Raw genomic sequence first — 25071 nt, forward strand, 5'->3', positions numbered from 1 at the left:
GGTAAGAAAATTTGTTGCAAGACCTTTTTTTGGGTAACAACTTTATTGGGTTATAATTCACATATCATATAATTCACCCATTTAAAGCACACAACACAATGGCTTTTAGAATACACACAAAGTTGTTTAACTATCACCTCAATCAGTTTTAGAATATTTTCATCATCACAAACAGAAACCTTCTACCATTTAGTACTCATTTTTTATTCCCCTCAGTGCCAGTTACCCCAAGCCCTAGGCAACCACTATTCCACTTTTTGTCTCTATATATTTGCCTATTTTAGACATCTCATATAAACAGAATGATACAATATGTGTTCTTCTGTGGCTGGTTTCCTTCAATTAGTATAATGTTTCCAAAGTTCATTAATGTGTAGCATATATTAGCACTTCACTCATGTTTATGGCTGAATAAGGATATACCACATTTTGTATATCCATTCATCAGTTTATGGACATTTGGGTTGTGTCCATTTTTTGGCTATTGTAAATAGTGTTGCTACGAACATTCATGCACTAGTTTTTGTGTGGACACGTTTTCAATTCTCTTGAGTATATACCTAGGAGTAAAAGTGCTGGGTCATGTGGTAACTCTACGTTTAACTTTTTGAGGAACTGCCAAACTGTTTTTCAAAGTGGCTGCACCATTTTACATTCCCACCAGCAGTGTATAAAAGTCCTAATTATTCCACATTCACATCAACAATTGTTTTTGTCCATCTTTTTGTTATAGTCATCCTAGTGGGCGTAAAGTGGTTCCACATGGTGTTTTCAGTTTGCGTTTCTCTGATAACTAATGATGTTGGGCATCTTTCTATGTGCTCATTGGCCATTGGTATATCTTCTTTGGAGACATGTCTATTCAGATCCTTTGCTCCTTTTTAATTGGGTTGTCTGTCTTCTTATTATTGAGTAGTAAGAGGTTTTTTAATTTATATACCCTGGATACTAGACACTTATCAAATATATAATTTGCAAATATTTTCTCTCATTCTTTGGGAGGATCCCATGGGTTGTATTTTCACTTTCTTGATGGTTTCATTTGAAGCAAAAATTTTTAATTTTCATGAAGCCCAATTTCATCTAATTTTCTGTTTTTGATTGTGCTTTGGTGTCCTATCTAAGCACCCAAGACTTTCCCAATTTCATTGTACCAATAAATTTCAAAAATAACTTTGTGGAACAACATAAGCCTACCAAGTTTTTATTTATCCTCAAAAAAGAATATTTTTGCATTCCCACCAACAGTGTATGAGGGTTTCTTTTTCTCCATAACCTCTCCAACATTTATCACTTTTTTTTTTGGATATTTTTGCCATTCTAACAGGTGTAAGGTGATATCTTAGTGTAGTTTTGATTTGCAAACTATCATAATCTTAATAAAAAGTTTTCTAAAAAAAGACTATTTTTGAATACTACTATCAGTTTCAGTTCCAGTCGAGGTGGAGTGTGACAACTATAGCCCATATCCTCCACTAATTACAACTAAAAACTCTGAACAAGATATACAAAGAACAATCTGAGGACTCTGGAAAGTGAACAAAAGCAGAAAGATTATAGTGAGGCATCAAAACATGGAGAAGTGAACTGGATGGGAGTGGTGAGTGTCCTGGGTTTTTTTCTCTTTTATCTAATGCTACAGAAAGTTTATCTTCTGCCTAATCTCTGAATGAAGCAAAAAAAAAAAAAAAAAAAAAAGATTGTCTGGATGATTTTTCTTTGGCCTGGAGAATTTTTAACAGGCTCTGCCTTCATGAAGATATGGAGTTCAAATTTATACTACTCATGTCGTCCAAAAACTGCCAAGCTGAAAAATCAAAATAAAAATAGCCAAAAGAGTGATACCTCTTCGACATCTGGCGAAGGCAAATAGAAAGCTTCTCTATAGGGCCATGCCCTCAATCCAGGTTGTACAGGATTCTAAAGGAGTAACACTAAAGACAAACTAACAATCCAAAATTACAAAGCACAGGAGGAAATATTTCATACTGAGCAAGATTCAGAAGTACTACGAACAGCAGGATCACATTGTTTCCAAGTAACTTGGCTGCATCTCATAATAAAGCTCAACAAGATCTATAGCATTATAAAGATATCCAGCACCCAACAATGTAAAACTCACAATATTTGGCATCCAATGAAAGACTATGAGACCAGCAAAGAGGGAGAAAAACATGATCCATAATGGGGAGATAATCAATTGAAACTGACCCAAAACTGACACAGATGTTAGAATTAGCAGAGAAAAAAGAGTAAGTATAACTATATTTCATATGCTTAAAAAGTTAATCAGAGACATAGAAAATGTAAAAATGGCCCAAATCAAATCTCTAGAGGTAAAAATTGCAAAATCTGAGATGAAAACCATGTGAGATGGTGTCAGTCCATTGGGGTTGCTATAACAAAAATGGCATAAACTGGGTGGCTTATAAATGATAAGTTCTGGACACTGGGAAGTCCAAGATCATGGTACCAGCAGATTCAGTGTCTGGTGAGAGCCCACTGCCTCAAAGATGGCTGTCTTCTCACTGTAACCTCAGATGGCAGAAGGGGTGAGAGAGTTTTCTCTGAGGCATCTTATATAAGGGCACTAATCCCAATCATGAAGATTCCACCCTTATGATATAATCACTTCCAAAGGCCTCATCTCCTAATACCACCACCTTGGTAGTTAGGATTTCAACATATGAATTTTGGGGGGACATGAATATTCAGTCTATAGCAGATGGGATTAACAAAAGATTAGACACTGCAGAACAAAAATTGATGAACTTAAAGTAATAGCAATAGAAAACAGTCCAAAATAAAACAAAGGAAAAATCCTTTTAAATGAAAACAGCATAAGTGAACCGTGGGACAACTTAAAACAGCCTAACTTAATGAGTAATTAGAGTCCTGGGGGGCAAGCAGAAAAAAAAAATTTGAAAAAATACTGGAACTATCCAAACATAATGAAAATAAATATCCCAGAGATCTGAGAAGCTCAAAGAGCCCCAAGCACAAGAAACAAAGAAAATTGCTTCAAAGTACATCATCATCGAATTGCTCAAAACCAGGCATAAAGAGAAAATCCAAAAATCAGCCAGAGAAAAAAAGACATGTTACATAAAAAAGAACAAAAATAAAGATTGCATCATATTTCTCATCAGAGATAATACAATGCGAAGACTATGGACTAACACCTTTAAAATTCTCAAAGAAAAAGAAAGCTGTCCATTTCAAATTCTTCACCCAGAAAAAAACCATTCAAAAACAAAGGTTATACCTCATACCCATTAGTATACCTACTATCAAAAAAACCCAGAAAATAACAAATATTGGCAAGGATGTGAAGAAATTGGAACACTTGTACACTGTTGATGGAAATGTAAAATGGTGTAGCTGCTACGGAAAACAATATAGTGGCTTCTGAAAAAAATTAAAAATAGAATTACCATATGATCCAGCAATTCCACTTCTGGATTTATACCCAAAAGAACTGAAAGCAGCAAATCAGATATTTGTATACCCACATTCACAGCAGCATTATTCACAATAGCCAAAGATGAAAACAACCCACGTGTCCATCAACGGATGAATGGATAAACAAAATGTGGTATATACATACAATGGAATATTATTCAGCCTTAAAAAGGAAAGAAATTCTGACACATTATGACATGGATGAACCTTGAGGACATTTTGCTATGTGAAATATGCCAGTCACAAAAGGACAAATACTGTTTGACTCACTTACATGAGGTATGTACAGTAGTCAAATTCCTGGAGACAGAAAGTAGAAGGGTGGTTACTAGGAAATGGGGGGAAGGAGGAATGGGGAGTTACTATTTAATGAGTACAGAATTTACATTTTGTAAGATGAAGAGTCCTGTAGATGGATGCTGGTGACAGTTGCACAATATGAATGTACTTAATACCACTGAAATGTACACTTAAAAATCATTAAGATGGTAAATTCTATGTTATGAAAAATTTAAAAATAAGAAAACAGGAATGGCTATGTTAATATCAGATAAAGTAGACTGTAGAGAAAAAAATTACTAGGAACAGAGAGACACATCACATAATGAGAAAAGGGTCAATCTACCAGGAAGAAATAATAACTCTAAATACATATGAACCAAAGAAAAGAGCTGAAAAATACTTGAAGTAAAAATTTGTGGAGGGCAGCAGCCCAGTGACATAGTAGTTGAGTTCGCATGCTCCACTTTGGTGGTCTGGGGATCGTGGGTTCGGATCCTGGGCACGGTCCTACACACCCCTTATTGAGCCATGCTGTGGCAGCATCTCACATACAAAATAGAAGAAGATTGGCAAGAGATGTTGGCTCAGGGCCAATCTTCCTCATTCCCCCTCAAAAAGTTAAAAATTTATAGAACTAAAAGGGGAAATAAACAAACCCACAATTATAGTTAGAGACTTCAATACCCCTACCTCAAAAATTCATAGAATAACTAAACAAAAACTCAGCAAAGAGATAGAAGAACTCAACAATATCATCAATCATCAGGATCTAATTGACATTTTTAGAACACTCCACCCAAAAAGAGCTGAATACACATTTTTTTTCAAGCGTCCACAGAACATTTACCAAAATATACTATATCCTGGGCCATAAAACAAACCTTGTTAAGAAGATAAAAGACAGCTTACAGACTGGGAGAAAATATTTGCAAACTACATATGTGACAAAGAAGTCTTATTTGGAATATACAAGCAACTCTCAAACTCAACAGTAAAAAGTTGAACAATCCAATTTTAAAATTTTAAAAAGACAAGAGATATGAAGAGACATTTCACCAAAGAGGAGCACATGCAAAGGTGTTCAACATTATCAGCCATTAGGAAAGTATGAATTAATACCTATTAGAATTAATAGGTTTTAAATACCTATTAGAATAGCTAAAATATAAAAACAATGACAACACCAAATGCTAGCAAGAATGGAGAGAAACTGGAAATCTCATACATTGTTGGTGGGAATGCAAAATGGTACAGCCACTCTGGAAAACAGTTTGGCAATTTCTTAAAAACTAAATAGTTCAACAATTACACATCTACGCATTTATCCCAGGAAAATGAGAACTTATGTCCACACAAAAAACTATACACAAATATTCATAGCAGCTTTATTTATAATAACCAAACCTGAAAACAATCAAAATTTCCTTTAATAGGTGAATAGTTAAACAAACCATGATACTATCCATATCATGCACTACTCAGCAATGAAAGAAACCAACTATTGATACACACAAAAACTTGGATGGATTTCAAGGGTATTATGCTAAGTGAAAAAAGTCAATCTCGGGCTGGCCCCATGGCCAAGTGGTTAAGTTTGCGTGCTCTGCTTCAGCAGCCCAGGGTTTTTGTCGGTTTGGATCCTGGGTGCATCAAGCCATGCTGAGGTGGCGTCCCACATAGCAGGACCAGAAGGACCTACAACTAGAATATAAAACTATGTAATGGGGGGCTTTGGGGAGAAGAAGAAAGAAAAAGAAAAGATTGGCAACAGATATTAGCTCAGGTGCCAATCTTCGAAAAAAAAAAAGCCAATCTCAAAAGATCACAAACTGTATGATTCCACTTATATAATATTCTTGGAATGACAAAATTATAGAGATAAAGAAGGGAATAGTGATTGCAAGGGCTTAGAGATGGTGGGGGTGGAGCAGGTATAGGTGTGAATATAAAGGGGTAGCATGAGGGAAATTGTTGTGTAATGGAATAGTTCTGTATCTTATTGTAGTGGTAGTTATATGAATCTATATATGGGATAAAATGACACAGAACTATACACATACTGTACCAATGACAATTTGCTGTTTTTGATATATTATAGTAATGTAGCAGGTAACCATTAGAGGAAACTTGGTGAAGGGTACATGGGACTTCTTTGTACTATTTTTTGGGGGGGGCATTAGAATTTTGTTCTGAATCCTAACCATTATTGCTTTTATTCTATTTTATTTACTTTTCTCTGTATACTATTTTTGCAACTTCCTGTGAATCTATACGTACTTCAAAATAAAATTTTTTTAAAAAAATAATGCGAAATAAAGACATTTTCAAACATACAAATGTTGAAATAAGTCATCCCCAGTACACCAGCATTAATAGAAATGTTAAAAGATGTCTGTGATGATTAATTTTATGTGTCAACTTGACTGGGCCATAGAGTACCCAGATATTTTGTCAAACATTATTCTGGGTCTTTCTGTGAGAGTGTTCTGAATGAGATTGACATTTAAATCAGTAGACTGAGTAAAGCAGATTGCCCTTCATAATGTGGGTGGGCTGCATCTAATCAGTTCAAGGCCTGAGCAGAACAAAAAGGCTAACTTTCCCCTGAGTAAGAGAGAACTCTTTCTGACTGATGGCTTTTGAACTGAGACATTGGCTTTTTCCTGCCTTCAGACCAGAACTGAAACTGGCTCTTTTTGGGTTTCAAGCCTGCTGGCCTTCGGACTGAAATCTTATCATTGGCTCCCCTGGTTTTCAGGCCTTTGGACTCAGACTGGAACTACACCATCAGCTCTCCTGAGTCTCTAGTTTGCCAACTCACCTTGCAGATCTTGAGACTCACCAGCCTCCATAACTGCATGAGCCAATTCCTTATAATAAATCTGTGTGTGTGTGTATGTATGTATATATATATATACACACACACACACATATACACACACACACACACACATATATATATATGCATATATATGCATATATATACATATCCTATTGGTTCTGTTTCTCTGGAGAACCCTAACACAATGTTCTTCAAGCAGAAGAAAAATAACATAAGATGGAAATTTGGACGTATACAAAGGAATAAAGATCATTTGAAATGGTAACTACATGTAAAAGTATATACAATTTTTTCTTATTATTTACATCTCTTTTAAAAGAAAATTTATGATTTAAACAAAAATAATAAAATAGTATTGTGGATTGTATAACATATGTAAAAGTAAAATGCATGACAAAGATAGCATAAAGGCCAGGCTGGGAGCTATGAAAGTATACTATTATGACATATGAAGGTAGATCAAGATAAAATATATAGTATAAACCCTAAAGAAACCACTAATAATCCAACAAAAGAAATAAAATCAAATCTTAAAAATTACTCAAATAGTATGTGATGTGACAAGACCTCTCTAATTACTCTTCCTTTTCAAAATTTCCTCGGCTAGTCTCACTGTTTATTCCTCCAGATCATCCTTAGAATCTTTTCATAATATTCCAATATAAATTCTTCAGGAAGTTGGAATAAAAATTACACTAGACTCATAAATTATTTTGAAAAAAATTACTCAAATAATCCAAAGGAGGCAGAAAAAGAAAAAAGGGGGAGTAAAGCACAGATGGGACAAATAGAAAATAAATAACAAAATGATAGACTCAAACTTAACCATGTCAATAAACATATCAAATGTAAATATTCTAAACACCCCAATTAAAAGGCAGAGGTTGACAGATTGCATTAAAAAAAGAAATAAACAGGAAGAAGGATGAAACAAGATACACAATGCTAACACTAGTTAAAGAAAACCTTAAGTAACTATATTAATAAAAGACAAAGTGGACTTAAGAGCAAATGTGGTATATCCATACAATGAGATACTACTCAACAATAAGGGAATAAACTATGCATACACATAACAACGTGAATGAATCTCAGAATAATTATGATGAGTGAAAGAAGCCATACAAAACAAGAGTAGATTCCCTATGATCCCATTTGTATATGTCTCTAGAAAGTGCAAACTAATCTATGGTGACAGAAAGCATATCAGTTGTTATTTAAGGAAGAGTGGGGGAGAGGAGTGACAAAAGAGCATGAGGAAACTTTGAGTAGTGATGTATATATTCACTATCCTGATTGTGGTGGTTGTTTCACAGGTACATACATATGTCAAGACTCATCAAATTTTATACTTTAAATATGTGCAGTTTACTGTATGTCAATTACACCTCAATAAAACTGTTAAAAGATAATTAAGAAGAGTAATGAATTACAAATTAATGAAAAATAGGAATACATAAATCCATATTGATAATAAATGAATGTCAATAAGTCAATAAATAAATAAATATTCAATAAATGGGAGAAGGGAGAGCTCTTGCTTATAGTAGAATGTTGAGTGTCAACTGGTAAATGTGGAGGGAGTGCTAAAGTTCAAAAACGACCATTTGGCAGCCATCATAATTAAAAGATTGGCTCAAGTAAGAATGCTAATCTAAAGGAAAATTTTAATTGAGAAGTAGGGTATATACATAATTTTTAAGTCTCCCCACCAACTGTTTACTGGTTGCAAGAGAAAAATAGTAAATATACAGCAAAAAACTGGACAACACCTTTGACCAGGTAATCAATATTAACATCACCAATGAGCAGGTGGACATGATGGGCCTCCAGAATGATAGCTTGATAAAGGACACAATACCACTTATGTAGTATGTCTTCCAGTCACGAATGGATAACTTGAATCTAATCATGAAGAAACATAAGATAAACCTCAAATGAGGAACTTTCAGTTAAAACAAGGTGGAAAGCTACTGTATTCTTCCAAAATGTTAATGACACAGGAGTCAAAGAAAGGCTGTGGAAATAAATGTTCCAGATTATGGGAGACTAAAGAGACATGACACACAATGCAACACCTGATCCTAGACTAATCCTATAATAGAGAGAGAAAATGCTATAAAGTTCATTATTGAGGGTATATAATATATATCCTCAATATATATATGGATATATTATGAACTATATTCCCTCAATAATATGGAAAGAAAGAGTGAGTGCACAAAATATTAATAACAGGTGAACCTGGGTAAAGTACATACAGGTGTTCTTTGAACTATTCTTATTCCTTCAACTTTTCTGTAAGTTTGAAATTATCTCTAAATAAAACTTTTTTAAGCGTATACTGTCACTGAAATCCTAATGCACCCAATTCAGCTATGTCCAGGATCAATAATTAGGCTATTAAATGTGATATGTCAGGAGCAATGCAGGTGAGCAATTATTGCTATAAAAACTGCAACTTCTGCATCCAGTGAACGAAGAGACATGCTGGCAAGAAGCCATATTGCCAGTATGCAACCTCCTCAGTTCTCTTGGTCCCCGGTTTTCATTTGGACTTGCATCTTAGCAAATACAAAAAAAGAAAAAAAGGATGCAACTTTTGAAAATGTTCAAGTCTATTAATATTTTTAAATTAAAAAAATTTAATGTTTGTATAATTTGGATATTAACCCCTTATCTGATGTATGGTTTGCAAATATCTTCTCCCAATTGTTAGGTTGTCTTTTCGTTTTGTTGAGTTTCCTTTGCTGTGCAGAAACTTTTCAGTTTGATGTAGTCCCATTTGTTCATTTTTTCTTTTCTTTCCCTTGCCTGGTCAGACATGTTACTTGAAAATATCCTGCTAAGACAGATGTCAAAGAGCACACTGCCTATGTTTTCTTCTAGAAGTTTCATGGTTTCGGGTCTTACATTCAAGTCCTTAAGCCATTTTGAATTGATTTTTGTGCATGGTGTAAGGGAATGGATACATCAGATAAGGGGTTAATATCCAAATTATACAAAGAACTCATACAGCTCAACAACAAAAAAACCAACAACCCAATTAAAAAATGGGCAAAAGATCTGAACAGAGATTTCTCCAAAGAAGATATACGGATGGCCATGAGGCATATGAAAAGATGCTCAACATCATTAGCTATCAGGGAAATGCAAATCAAAACTACAATGAGGTATCACCTCACTCTGGTCAGAATGGCTATAATTAACAAGACAGGAAACAACAAATGTTGGAGAGGATGTGGAGAGATGGGAACCCTTGTACACTGCTGGTGGGAGCGCAAACTGGTGCAGGCACTATGGAAAGCAGTACGGAGTATCCTCAGAAAATTAAGAATAGATCTACCATATGATCCAGCTATCCCACTGCTGGGTATTTATCCAAAGAACTTGAAAATGCAAAGGCATAAAGATACCTGCACCCCGGGGCTGGCCCCATGGCCGAGTGGTTAAGTTCGCGCGCTCTGCTGCAGGTGGCCCAGGGTTTCGTTGGTTCGAATCCTGGGCACGGACATGGCACTGCTCATCAAGCCACGCTGAGGCGGCGTCCCACATGCCACAACTACAAGGACCCACAGCGAAGAATATACAACTACGTACTGGGGGGTTTGGGGGAGAAAAAGGAAAAAAATAAAATCTTTAAAAAAAAAGATACCTGCACCCCTATGTTCATTGCAGCATTACACACAATAGCCAAGACTTGGAAGCAACCTAGGTGCCCATCAAGGGACAAATGGATAAAGAAGATGTGGTATATATACACAATGGAATACTACTCAGCCGTAAGAAACGATGAAATCCGGCCATTTGGACAACATGGATGGACCTTGAGGGTATTATGATGAGTGAAATAAGTCAGAGGGAGAAAGTCAAATACCGTATGATCTCACTCATAAGTAGAAGATAAAAACAACAACAAAGAAACACATAGCAATGGAGAATGGATTGGTGGTTACCATGGGGGAAGGGAGGGGACGGCAAAAGGGATGATTGGGCTCACATGTGAGGGGATGGACTATAATTAGTTTTTGGGTGGTGAACATGATATAATCTACACAGAGTTCGAAATATATTATGATGTACATCCAAAAGCTATATAATGTTATAACCCAATGTTAGTGCAATTAAAAAAAATTTAATGTTAAAGCATTATTTCAGCATTAAATAACCCCATTGACATGACATAAATTTCAAGAAAATATAATTCAAGTAAATGGTCCCTTTGGGCAACTTAATATTCTGGTTAATTGAACTACTTATTTTCATGCCTCCAACCTGGTTGAAAAAAATCTTTCTAAAATGTATCTGTATATTTAATTGCCTTATTGAGTAAAATACATTGATCTTAATTAGATCTCTTTTTAAACAGTCATCAGCCTATCAGTGTTCCTTGTCCAGGAATGTAAAGGTATGTATGTGTATGTACATACATATGTATGTATGTATGTATAAGTATGAGTATGAGCTGCAAGTGAACCACTGATGTTTCTCAAACTAATCCCATTATTTGCCTATTTTACCATCATTTCCTTCTTTTTTTTTTTGATGAGGAAGATTGGCTCTGAGCTAACACCTGTTGCCTCTTTTTGCTTGAGGAGGATTGTCCCTGTGCTAACATCAGTGCCAATCTTCCTCTGTTTTGTACATAGGACATCACCACGGCATGGTTTGAGGAGCAGCATGTAGGTCCATGCCCTGGATCTGAACCAGCGAACCCCGGGCCGCCTAAGCAGAGCTCACGAACTTAACTACCACACCATCAGACCAGCCTCATCATTTCCTTCTTTATCCTATAAACTCATAGAAAAAGAGAACCCTTTCTGTTTCATACAAAAGAAAATTTTTTTCAAAAATATCTTGTCAAATAAGTATATTTTTCCTTTCTGCACTGCAGAAGACACTGTAACAACCTGTTGTTTAAAAAAAACAAGAATACTGAAGCAAATGTCTAAACTGGATTTCAAAATGTGAATCAAAGCTTTAAAAAATTCATTAAGCTAATATTCAAAAGTAAAAACCTCATACCTTGTTTGCTAGGTTTATAGCACTGAGAGCCTTATCATAATATTCTCTGTCGTCCCAATCCAAATAAGCAGTGGCTAGTAATCGTAGAACTTTAGCCTATAATTAAAAATAGAAAAAGCACACAGTCAAGGGTTAAAGCGCAACATATCAGCTGACTAGCACTCACACGGTGACAGGCATATTCTCAAACATAAGTCATCATCATGAAATAGCATTTCCTTAAGTAACCACATAATCTTAGGATATGTCTCATCATTATGCTACCCACACCAAATATTATTAAGCAATTTTATGGTAATAGCTTAAGTTTAATATAATTGTGTTAATATAATTATTTTCCTAACGGTGCTTTAGCACTAAAGTACTTTATCATCCTCACCTTAAAAATAAAGGAAACTAGGGCACAGCAATATTTAATCATCTTACTACCTACTGTATAGGTAGCACTATATTAAGCCTCCATCAAAAAAGATAAATAAAAACACACAATCCCTCTCTCAAAGACTTTATAGCCTTTTTTGAGATTAACCAATTAGACCAAGGGTACACATACTACCATTTCAGTAGGAACAGATATACTTTCCTATAGAGAAGATTTCTCTTAACTCAGCTAAGTTTTAAAATTAATAATGTATTGCTGAATTAAGTTAGTTTCCCAGCCAGGTCTACATTGGTAAGGGGAGTAACTCTAGCCAGCAGGGACACATTTAACTACAGATTCACATTTTGAAAGAAAGAGCCCTATTTCAATGAAGAATCTGCCTCTAAGTATAATGAGGACAGTAGGACCAGGCAAAGGTGATCTTTCAACTTTTAAAAAATATGTTAAGCACATTAGGGCTTTGTGAATCTAGAGAAATGACAGGGTGTCATATCTGTGAGTTTCTTAATTCAAAAACTAAGATGAATCAAATAAGATGTGTATAATGTACTTAGTATCATTATTAGTATTGTGGAATAACTGTGAAACTTATAAACTCCTTCAGAGGACTTTTATGGAGTAAATATGACATCTCTGAGAAAGACTGTAGCTATTTCGTAATAGTAAAAGGGTCAAATAATCAGAAAGATAACACAAAATGGATGAATCTCAAAACTATTATGGTAAGTAAAAGAAGCCAGACATAAAATAGTACATACTATATGATTCCATTTATACAAAGTTCAAGAAAAGTTGAAAATGATCAATAGCAATAGAAGTCAGAAGAGTGGTTTTATCTTGGGGATAGGAACAGCTATTAACTGGAAAGGTGGCAAAGGAACTTTTGAGGGTGATGGAAATTTCTGTATCCTGATCTGTGTGGTAGTTACAAGACTATATAAATATTTTAAAACTCATCAGGCTGTACACTTAAGATTTGTGCAATTTAGTATACAGTCATGCCCTGTATAACGACGTTTCAGTCAATGACAACCCACATATACGACGGCTGTCTCATAACATTAGTACCATATAGCCTAGACGTATAGTAGGCTACACCATCTAGGTTTGTGTAAAGTACACTCTACGATGTTCGCACAATGATGAAATCGCTTAACAATGCATTTCTCAGAACGTGTCCCCATCATTAAGTGACGCATGACTGTATATAAATTATACCTCAACAAAGTACTGCTACCATGAAAGAAAAACTACTTCATAATCTTACCTCTCCATACTTTGCAATATGAATATTGCACTTCAATCACACTTAAATCCTGTCTTCTATCCTCATTTCCTCCTCCAGACATCTTCTCATCTAGATCCTTTGCCTGGTATCCCCTTTTCCCTCCCTTTTAACTGTATAGATTCCATCTACTTTTTAAGGCCTTCCTGCCAGAATGCTTCTTCAACTACTCTAGTCAACCTTGATATTCCCCTTTTCTGCATGCCCTTCTACATACTTCAGGTCAGTACCACACAGTTTTTATCATTTATTTTCCCCAAATTGTTTCACTGTACTAGTTTTTAAAATCGATTTTTGAATTTTAATGAAGTAGAAAATACATACAAAAAAGTTTAAAAATCTCAAGAGTACAGCTCTGAATTTTCACAAAGTAAACACATGTATGTTAACAACACAGAAATCAAGATATGGAGCGTTAACAGCAACAGGCTCACCTCACGCCTCTTTTCAGACACTATTCCAAACAAGGATAACCAATTACCTGATTTCCAACACTATGTATTAGTTCTACCTGCTTTGGCATTTACATCTAGGAAATCATACAGTATGTATTGCTTTATATCTTGCTTTCTTTATTCAACATTATATGTGAGAACATTCATATTGTTGCAATTACTGTAGCTCGTTTATTCTCACTGCTATATAATATTCCCTTATGTGACATCATCACAATATATTTTTTATTATTTTTAACTGTGATAAAATACACATGTCATAAAATTGGCCATCTTAACCATTTTTAAGTGTATGGTTCAACAGTATTAAGTATATTCCCATTGTTGTGTAACCATCAACACCATACATCTCCAGAACTCTTTTAATCTTGCGAAATTGAAACTCTGTACCCATTAAACAATAGCTCCCCATGTTCACCTCCCTCCAAACCCCTGCAACCATCTCAAGGTACCTCATTTAAGTGGAGTCATATAGCATTTGTCTTTTTGTGAATGGCTTATTTCACTTAGCATAACATCCTCAAGGTTCACTTACATTGTAGCATCTGTCAGAATTTCCTTCCTTTTAATGGATGAATAATATTTTGTTGTATTCACTTGTATTAGTTTTATCCTTCAAACATAAGCTTTTTAAGGGTAGAGGCCACAATTTATCCTTCTCTTTTATTCCCCATTTATCACATTTCTAGATATATATAGATACTTGGTTACATTTTCATTAATATATTGTAATGGTAAGAAGCCAAGATGGATATTCAAAAAATATCCCATTTTGCTATGGCATGTATTAAATTGGTTTTATATCAGATTTATTCACATAATCACACTTTGTTTGATTAAATATTCAAATTAACTTCCAAACCAAGCTCATTCTATCTGGTTGGTTAGGAGAAAACCTAGAATTTTTGAACATGCAATAATAAAAGCTAAACCTTACTTAGCCAAACATTGTTCTAAGCACTTTACATGTATTAAATTAATCTACCTGTAGGGTAGATCTTACTGGTATATCAATTTTACAGAAATCAATCCACTGAGATAGTAAATGATGTACCCAATGGATAATCTACTTACAAATGGGGGGATAGACTATTATAATTTTATAACAATAACATAAACTGTATTTCTTAAACCTACTTCTACAACATTTAACACGATCCTCACCAGCATTTCTGGCCCAATAGAATTCTTCTCCATCTTCCCAATATCATAGCTTTGGCTATCATTAAAAGAGGAAAAAAAAATATATATATATATATGCATATTCATTTAAAATTATATTTTTTCAAGATTATATATTACTAAGAAGACATGGTATAATTACACTTTATTCTAACTTTTCTATTTAGCATTACAACAGATTATTAGCCAATTAATACATGAAAATCAATTGTATAGAGCAATACTTTCTAACTGTAGAAAACCACAATTTCCTCAAGATGTAGATCCAATAAATCAACACTAACATTACATTATTGCTCTTTTCCATTTCGCTATATATATATTGCATTAAAATAGTTTACATGTGTATACAAGCTCTGACTTAATGGGCACATTTTAAAGTATAAGAAATATAAATATATTTTTAAAATAAAAGAAATGCAGGAGTTTTCATGGAAACAAAAGCTTTAGTAATATTTATTAACCTTCACAATACACATGTGAGGCACTATTAGTTTCATTTTGCAGCTGAATGAATCAATTTAGCAGTTAAGTGATTTCTAATATTTCCTAGATTGGTACTGAAAATGAGAGAGAGGGGTTGGGAGTAGGGAAATTTGACTTTCAGATCTCTGCTTTCATTACCAAACCATATTATCTATGTAACATTCTGATAACCACTAATAATATATTAATACGAGCCTCCTCAGGGTTTCAAAACATAAAACTTAAAAGGCAAAAACAAAGATCACTCACCATAAAATTGGTATTCCAAGAGAGGAAGTTAGTAAAATTTTGGTGAACTGAACTAAATTGAAGACATTACTTTGAAATATTCTAAAAATAACTGTAAAGGACCCAGAACTACTAAACTGAGTTTTCAGCTTGATAACAAGGATATAATGCTGGATTCGTCATTGTAAGCCCTGTCTCATAGAGGTTTCCTTTGGTACATTAAATCTTCTACTTCCATTTTTTAAAATAAGCAATGAGGATGGAACTTCTGCAATGGTGGTATAAGAAACTCTTGGAACCTCTACCCAGTAAAATGACCATTGCCTAAAAAGACCCCATTAAAACAAACAACCATTTAAAGTCTCTGGAAATTGTCCTAAGGTCATATAGCAAATGGAAAACCATTTATTCAAAAAAGATCAACTAAATCTCAGTAAGAACAGTGAGAGTCTGTGGCATGTCAGCCACAATCTGTTCCTACCCACACCAGTTCAATGTGATGAAAGCTACTCCAGATGGGTGCTGTCAAGAAGGTGGGAATTCCCTCTCCCTCCAGTTCCTAGACTCCTACCTAGGTTATGGTTTCATCCTGGGAGAGGCAGGCTGCCAGCCTCTTTTATCCTCCCCAGGAATGTGTTTTGGAAGTGCTCTTGTGGACTGGTGCAATGAGAGGACTGGGTCTTCTTTTCCCCTCCTAGTTCTCACTCTTAGGGTAAGGACTCTACCCCAGATGTGACAGATCAAGAATACTGGGACTCAGGAGTGAGGTCAGCATCATGGTAGAGTGTGCTTTCCCGGTAATCTCTCCCCTCCACCATACAAAGAAAAAGACATTCATACTCCAACAGAGGATATCCAAACACAACACAAAACACATCTGAGAGACTGAGAGACCTATGCGGCCATACAAAAGAGGGCAGAAAGGCTGGAGCCCCCCCTAGGAGGAGGTAGAACGAGGTAACTGAAAACTTCACTCCCTCCCGAAAAGACTGGGATCTGGGGTCATTCTCAAGGATAGACCATATGTTGGGAAACAAGGCAAGCCTCTACAAATTTAAGAAGATTGAAATAATAACAAGCATGTTTTCCAACCACAATACCATGAAGCTAGAAATTAATTACAAGATAAAAGCTAAGAAATGGACAAAGATGTGGAGACTAGACAACAGGCTATTGAACAACCAATGGATCATTGACAAAATTAAAGAAGAAATCAAAAAATATCTGGAGAAAAATGAAAATGAAAACATACCACACCAACTCATATGGGATGCAGCAAAAGCCATATTAAGAGTGAAATTCATCGCAATACAGTCTCACCTTAACAAATAAGAAAAATCCCAAATAAGCAATCTCAAATTACACCTCACTGAATTAGAAAAAGAAGAACAAACAAAGCCCAAGGTCAGCAGAAGGAGAGAAATAATAAAAATCAGAGCAGAAACAAATGCAATTGAAAGAAAAAAGGCAGTAGAAAGGATCAATGAAACAAAGAGTTGGTTCTGTGAGGAGATAAAGAAAATTGACAAACCCCTAGCCAGACTTACAAATAAAAAAAGAGAGAAAGGTCAGATAAATAAAACTAGAAATGAAAGAGGAGAAATAACAACGGATACCACAAAAATACAAAGGATTATTATAGAATACTACGAAAAGCTGTATGCCAACAAAATGGACAATCTAGAGGAAATGGATAAATTCCTAGACTCTTACAAACTCCCAAAGCTGAACCAAAAAGAAATAGATAATCTGAATAGACCAATCACAAGTAAAGAGATTGAAACAATAATCAAAAGCATCCCCCAAAATAAAAGCCCAGGACCAGACGGCTTCCCTGGAGAATTCTACCAAACTTTCAGAGACGACTTAATACCTATCCTTCTCAAGCTATTCCAAAAAATTAGGGAAGATGGGACACTTCCTAACACATTCTACAAGGCCAACATCACGCTGATACGAAAGCCTGACAAGGACAACACACAAAAGGAAAACTACAGGCCAATATCACTGATGAACATAGATGCAAAATTCCTCAACAAAATATTGGCAACCCAAATACAGCAATACATCAAAAAGATCATACATCGTGATCAAGTGGGATTTAAACTAGGGACACAGGGATGGTACAACATCCCCAAATCAATCAACGAAATATACCACATTAACAAAATGAGGAATAAAAACCACATGATCATCTCAACAGATGCAGAAAAAGCATTTGACAAGATCCAACAGCCATTTATGATGACAACTCAACAAAATGGGGATAGAAGGAAATTACCTCAAGAGAATATAGGCCATATATGACAAACCCACAGCCAACGTCATACTCGATGGGCAAAAACTGAACGCCATCCCTCTAAAAACAGGAACAAAACAAGGAGGCCCACTATCACCACTCTTATTCAACATACTACTGGAGGCTTTGGCCAGAGCAATTAGGCAAGAGAAAGGAATAAAAGGTATCCAAATAAGCAGTGAAGCAGTGAAACTCTCACTGTTTGAAGACAACATGATCTTATACACAGAAAACCCTAAAGAATCCATCAGAAAACTATTAGAAATAATTAACAACTACAGTAAAGTTGCAGGATAAAAAAATCAACATACAAGAATCTGTCACATTTGTATACTCTAATAACAAACTTACAGAAAGAGAACTCAAGCATACAATTCCATTTACAATTGCAACAAACAGAATAAAGTATCTGGGAATAAATTTAACCAAGGAGGTGAAGGACTCATACAATGAAAACTATAAGACATGATTGAAAGAAATAGATGATGACATAAAGAGATGGAAAGAGATTCCATGCACATGAATGGGAAGAATAAACGTAGTTAAAAGGTCCATACTACCCAAAGCAATCTATAGATTCAATGCAATCCCAATCAGAATACCAATGACATTCTTCACAGAAATAGAACAGAGAATCCTAAAATTCATATGGGGCAACCAAAGACCCTGAATTGCTAAAGTGATATTGACAAAAAAGAACAAAGCTGGAGGCATCATGATCCCTGACCTCAAAATGTACTATAAAGCCACAGCTATCAAAACAGCATGGTACTGGGGCCAGCCTGGTGGCACAGTGGCTAAGCTTGCACATTCCACTTCAGTGGCCCAGGGTTCACCGGTTCGGATCCCGGGTGTGGACCTATGTACCACTTGGCAAGCCATGCTGTGGCAGGCGTCCCACATATAAAGTAGAGGAAGATGGGCACATATGTTAGCTCAAGGCCAGTCTTCCTCACCCAAAAAAGCAAGAGGATTGGCGGCAGATGTTAGCTCAGGGCTCATCTTCCCCCCACCGAAAAGAAACAGCATGGTACTCCTACAAAAACAGGCAGACAGATCAACAGAGCAGAACTGAAAGCCCAGAAATAAAACCGCACATCTACAGACAGCTAATCTTTGACAAAGGTGCTAAGAACTTACAATGGAAAAAAGATAGTCTCTTCAATAAATGGTGTTGGGAAAACTGGACAGCCACATGCAAAAGAATGAAACTAGACCAGTATCTCACACCCTACACAAAAATAAACTCAAAATGGATCAAAGACTTGAAGATAAGTCCTGAAACCATAAAACACTTGGAAGATAATATAGCTAGTATACTCTTTGACAGCAAAATTAAAAGGATCTTTTCGAATACTATGTCTTCTCAGATAAGGGAAACAAAAGAAAAAAATAAACAAGTGGGACTTCACTAGACTAAAGAGCTTCTGCAAGGCAAAAGAAACTAGGATGAAAACAAAAAGACAACCCACCAATTGGGAGAAAATGTTTGCAAATCATATATCCAACAAGGGGTTAATCTCCATAATATATAAGAAACTCACACAATTGAACTACAAAAAGACAAAAAGCCTGATCAAAACATGAGCAGAGGATATCAACAGACGTTTTTCCAAAGAAGATAGACAGATGGCCAATAAACACATGAAAAGAAGTTCTACATCACTAATCATCAGGGAAAGACAAATCAAAACTACACTAAGATACTACCTTACATCTGTTAAAATGACGATAATCACTAAGACTAAAAATAACAAACATTGGAGAGGGTGTGGAGAGAAGGGAATCCTCATACACTGCTGATGGGAATGCAATCTGGTGCAGCCACTATGGAAAATATTATGGAGATTCCTTAAAAAAATAAAATTAGAAATACCATACGACTCAGCTACCCCACTACTGGGTATCTACCCAAAATATTTGAAATCAATAATCCAAAGTAACATATGCACCCCTATGTTCATTGCAGCACTATTCACAGGAGCCAAGACATGGAAGCAATCCAAATGCCCATCGACTGATGATTGGATAAAGATGATGTGGTGTATATATACACAATGGAATACTACTCAACCGTAAGAAAAGACAAAATCATCCCATTTGCAACAATATGGATGGACCTGGAGGAAATTATGCTAAGCAACATAAGCCAGACTGAGAAAGACAAACACCGTATGATTTCGTTCATATGTGGAATATAACACATGGACAGAAAACAGTTAAGTGGTTACCAGGGGAAGGGGGTGGGGGGTGGGCACAGGGGGTGAAGGGGAGCACTTATGTGGTGACAGACAAGCAATAACATACAACCGAAATTTCACAATGATGTAAACTATTATGAAGTCAATAAAAAAATGCAATTTCAAAAAAAAGAGAGAAAAGAATATTGGGACTGATTGCCTTTACTCAGGCTGGGCCATTGGGCAGAAGTTCCATGCCAGGAGGGCATGCTAAGAAAATCAGGGGCTACCATCTCCCCAACATCCACTCTTAGAGCATGAGTATCACTCCAGGAGAAGCATGCCGTGTTCTTGCACTCAACTCTAGTAGTGTGGCACAGAAGTTATGCCCAGGGGAAGAAGCAAGCAATAAAAAAGAAGAGCTCAGCATCTCTGCCTGAGGGTACTGACTTTATTTGGAACAGAGTAAGAAGTTCTCGCCTAAGAGCATTGTCAAAAACAATGGAGGTCCAGGGGCTGGCCCCGTGGCCGAGTGGTTAAGTTCGCGCGCTCTGCTGCAGGCGGCCCAGTGTTTCGTCGGTTCGAATCCTGGGCGCGGACATGGCACTGCTCGTCAGACCACGCTGAGGCAGCATCCCACATGCCACAACTAGAGGAACCCACAACGAAGAATACACAACTATGTACCGGGGGGGCTTTGGGGAGAAAAAGGAAAAAATAAAATCTTTAAAAAAAAAAAAAAAAAAAAAAAAAAAAAAAAAACAATGGAGGTCTTGGTTGTGAGCAATTAAGAGGGGGCTGGTAGTTCTATGAAAATAGCAGCAACAAGTGATATAGCAGGCCAGCCAGAGGTGTAAGAGAGAGCCAGGGAAAGAGACAGCTGAGAAAACAATCCTGGGGTCACATTTGTCCCTGGGGATACAGAAGGCTATGCATATGTGCCAGGCTGCACCTACTGTGAGCAATCAGACGGAGATGCAGGGCAGACTAGAAAGCATTCCTCAAGGCATACACAGATCCATCAGCAAAGAGCCTTGAGCCTGAGTGGCTCAAGAGGCTTAAGCAGAACCTCTAACCAAATACTGACTGAAAATTAAGCTACTCTGATCCAGGGGTGATGGTAAGGAAGCCAGGCTTAAAAATCAAATCACACTTCCAGTTTTTGGTTCCACATGTAATGAGCTTGGAAGTCACTACTCCGTTGTAACAAGAAGTAAAAAGCTGAAAAGACTAAAACATCAAAAACCATTCCTGGATCGATAGGAGAGGGGAGGACAGAGGGCAAATCACTGCCCTCAAGATTGGAGAGACAGACAGGCAAATATAAGGAGTTGCAGCTTACCACAGGAGAGATACACGAGCAGCAACTGCCAAGGGAACCAGTGCCAGGGCAGGAAATTGTGAACTGTAATTGACATTGTTGGAGCCTCAATGTGGGCAAGTCTGAGAGTTAAAAACTACAGAAGGACATAGTCATAGAGGGGCATCCACAATATTGTCAGATTTATCTCCAGGAGTTCAACCACATTCTTGTAATATATATCAGAGAAAAATCCCCTTGGGCTTTGGCAGGAAGAGGTGAAAAGGAACCATGATGAAATACCCCAGAGGATTCTGTTCTTCTTAAAGAGGCCTGCCCTCAGGGGAAACTAGTTAACTAGTGCCTAAATTTATTATCAGCGCCTACCTGACTTGGGGAAGAGAAATACTCAACCTCAGCCTACTCTAGCCATTCTGTACCACCTAAGTGGGGAGAAAAAAAAACTGAGAAACACTTGTGAAGTTCACAGTTCAGAAGCATAGGCACACCAAAAGACTGAGAACTAATCAAAGGACTAGAACTCTTCCCCTCCCCACACACCTAACCACCACATTACTAAAGGCTTATTTACAGCAGTTCCTTTTAACTCAGCACATCATGTCCAGCTATCAAGAAAAAAATTACAAGGCATACCAAAAGGCAAAAAACACAATCCGAAGAGACAAAGCAAGCATCAGAACCAGACATGGCAGGGATGTTGGAATTATCAGGCCAGGAATTTACAATAATTATGACAAATATGCTAAGGGCTCTAATGGATAAAGTAGACAGATGGGCAATGTAAGCAGAGAAATGGAACTCCTAAGCAAGCACCAAAAAGAAATGTTAGAGATAAAAAAAAACACTGTAACAGACATGAAGAATGTCTTTGATAGGCTTTTTAAAAACTGGACATGGCTAACAAAAGAATATGTGAGCAAGAGGATATACCAACAGAATCCTTAGAAAACAGAAAAGCAAAGGGAATAAAGACTGAAAAAAACAGAATATCCAAGGACTGTGGGACAACTACAAAAGGTGTAACATTAGTGTAATGGGAATACCAGAAGGAGAAAAAGAGAGAAAGGAAAAGAAGAAATATTTGAAACAATAATGACTGAGAATTTCCCCCAAATTAATGTCTGATACCAAATCACAGATCGGTAAGCTCAGAAAACACCAAGAAGGATGAATACCCAAACAACCGCACCTAAGAATATCATTTTCAAATTATAGAAAATAGAAGAAAAAGAAAAAATCCCAAAACAAGTCAGAAGAAAAAAATACCTTATTATAAAAATGCAAATATAAGAATTACATCCAACTTCTCAGAAACCATGCAAGCAAGAAGAGAGTGAAGTGAAATACTCAAAGTATTGAGAGAAAAATACCACAAACCTACAATTCTACACCCTGTGAAAATATCATTCAAAAGTAAAGAAGAAATAAAGACATTTTCAGACAAACAAAAACTGAGGAAATCTGTTGCCAGTAGATTGGTCTTGCAAGAAATGTTAAGATGGTGATGTCAGCAACATGATTGAGTGACCTATTCCCTTAATCTCTCCCCCTTTCAACTACAAGTAAATGGACATTCATTGACTAACAGGGAATACCCACACAGCACAGCAGGGCACTTGAGAGACCCAGGCAGCTATACATCTGAGGGTGGATGGACTGGGCCCCCAGGAAGTAGCGGAGATAGGTGAGCACTCCTCGACCCTTCCCTAGCAGCCCTGTGCACACACACAAATGCTTTCCCAGCTGCTATGAGTGCCCATGGTGCCACTGGACTCCCACAAGTGGGAACATGCCTTGGCATGACTGTAAGAAGAGGCAGTAGCAGCCCTGAGCCCATGTGTGAACACTGGCCCCGGCTAGTGAGAGAGCCCATTATGCTACTGTGGTCCCAATGAGTGGTGAAGGCTTGGACCCAGTGAAGAAGCCCCTTCCACCAAGCATAGCAGCTAGTGTGACCATAAGAAGAGGTGGCAACAGATCTACACATGCACAAATGAGTTCCCAGCCAGCGAGAGTGTCCATGGGACTGCTGTGGCCCCAGAAGTGTGAATACAACTCAGCGTGACTGTAAGAAGAGGCAGTAGCAGATCTGAGGTGACATGCAAACACTTTGCCGGCCAGTGGGAGCACCTACCACACCTGCACAAATTCCAACAGATGTGGTGAGATCAGAAACACAGATCCTGCTTCCTCCTAGCAGTAGAACGTGGAATCGGTGACCTAATACTACCACAAATGCACAGGCAAAGGATTAGTTCATCAAATATCATGAGAAACTCCAGCAACAATTCAGAGCAGGAGGAAAATGATGTTTCCAGAATCCAACCCTGAAGTGAAATAAATTTACAATCTAAATGACAGAGATACAACCAGAAAACCAGAGGGACAGCCTAGCCTCCCTGTGCACCTGCAGCAAGACCAACCCTGCCACAACAGAAGGACACACTTAGCCCATACAAGGGACACTCTCAGGACATTTGAACAGGTGATGACAGGGAAGCACACAGCTGGGCCTCATAAGGCATCTCTTACATAAGGCCACCTCTCCAAGATCAGGAGATGTAGCTGACCTACCTAATATGTAGATACAAGCACAGAGAAATAGGTAAAATGAGGAGAGAAAGGAATATGTTCTAAGTAAGGGAACAGGACAAAACCCCCAGAAAAGAAGTAAACAAAACAGAGATAAACAATCTACATGACAAAGGGTACAACCTAACACTCATAAGGATGCTCACTGATCCTGGGAGAAGCATGGATAAACTCAGTGAGAACTTCAAGAAACAATTGGAAAATATAAAAAAGAAGCAATCAGAAGTGAAGAATACAATACTAGAAATGAAAAATTCACTAGAGGGACACAAGCAGAGTAGATGATAAAGAAAAAAAGATCAGTGAGTCTGGACAAAAGGCTACAGGGAATCACCCAAGGAACAGGTAAAAGAAAAAGAATTTAAAAGAACAAGGACAGCCTAAGTGACATCTGGGACAACATCAAGTGCATTAACATCCATATTTTATAGGTGTCCCAGAAGGAGAAGAGAGAGACAAAGGGGCAGAGAATCTATTTGAAGAAATAATAGCTGAAAACTTTCCTAACCTAAGAAAGAAAACAGACATCCAGGTAGAGGAAGCATAAGGAGCACCAAACAAGATGAACCCAAAGAGGCCAACACCAAGACACATTGGAATTAAAATGTCAAGAATTAAAGATAAAGAGAAAATCCTAAAAGTTTCAAGAGAAAGGAAACAAGTTAGATATAAAGGAAACCCCATATGGCTATCAGATGACTTCTCAGCAAGAAAGCTTACAGGCTAAAATGGAGTAGCATGATATATTTAAAGTGCTGAAAGGAAAGACCCTACAGCCAAAAATAATCTACCCAGGAGGTTATCATTCAGAATGGAAGGAGAGATAAAGAATTTCCCAAACAACAAAAAACTAAAGGAGTTTATCATCAAGAAACAAGCCTTGTAAGAAGTGCTAAAGGGACTTAACTAAGTGGAAAAGAAAAGACCACAAATAGGAATAAGAAAATCATCCAAAACAAAACTAATAAAATCACTAGGAAAGGCAAATACAGTAAAAGTAGAAGATCAACCACCTACGAAGCTAATATGAAGGTCAAAAGACAAAAGAAA

At 36.7% G+C, this 25071-nt stretch overlaps 1 protein-coding gene across 3 annotated transcripts in view; it reads right to left on the reverse strand.

Annotated features, from left to right (window-relative positions):
• The window catches only part of TEX11 (testis expressed 11), a 363973-nt gene that overhangs the window by 180581 nt on the left and 158321 nt on the right, over positions 1–25071 (reverse strand). For all 3 annotated transcript variants that reach the window (XR_002805590.2, XM_023634526.2, XM_023634525.2), the window contains exons 10-11: positions 14898–14952; positions 11612–11707 (exon numbers count right to left, since the gene is read on the reverse strand). Coding sequence is in view for 2 of the 3 variants with exons in the window: in XM_023634526.2 (XP_023490294.2) it covers positions 11612–11707; positions 14898–14952 (151 nt within the window). In the remaining variant the exon portion in view is untranslated. The remainder of the gene's footprint in view (positions 1–11611; positions 11708–14897; positions 14953–25071) is intronic.

The sequence above is a fragment of the Equus caballus genome, chromosome X (genome assembly GCF_041296265.1).
Source record: "Equus caballus isolate H_3958 breed thoroughbred chromosome X, TB-T2T, whole genome shotgun sequence".
NCBI classification, from domain to species: Eukaryota; Metazoa; Chordata; class Mammalia; order Perissodactyla; family Equidae; genus Equus; species Equus caballus.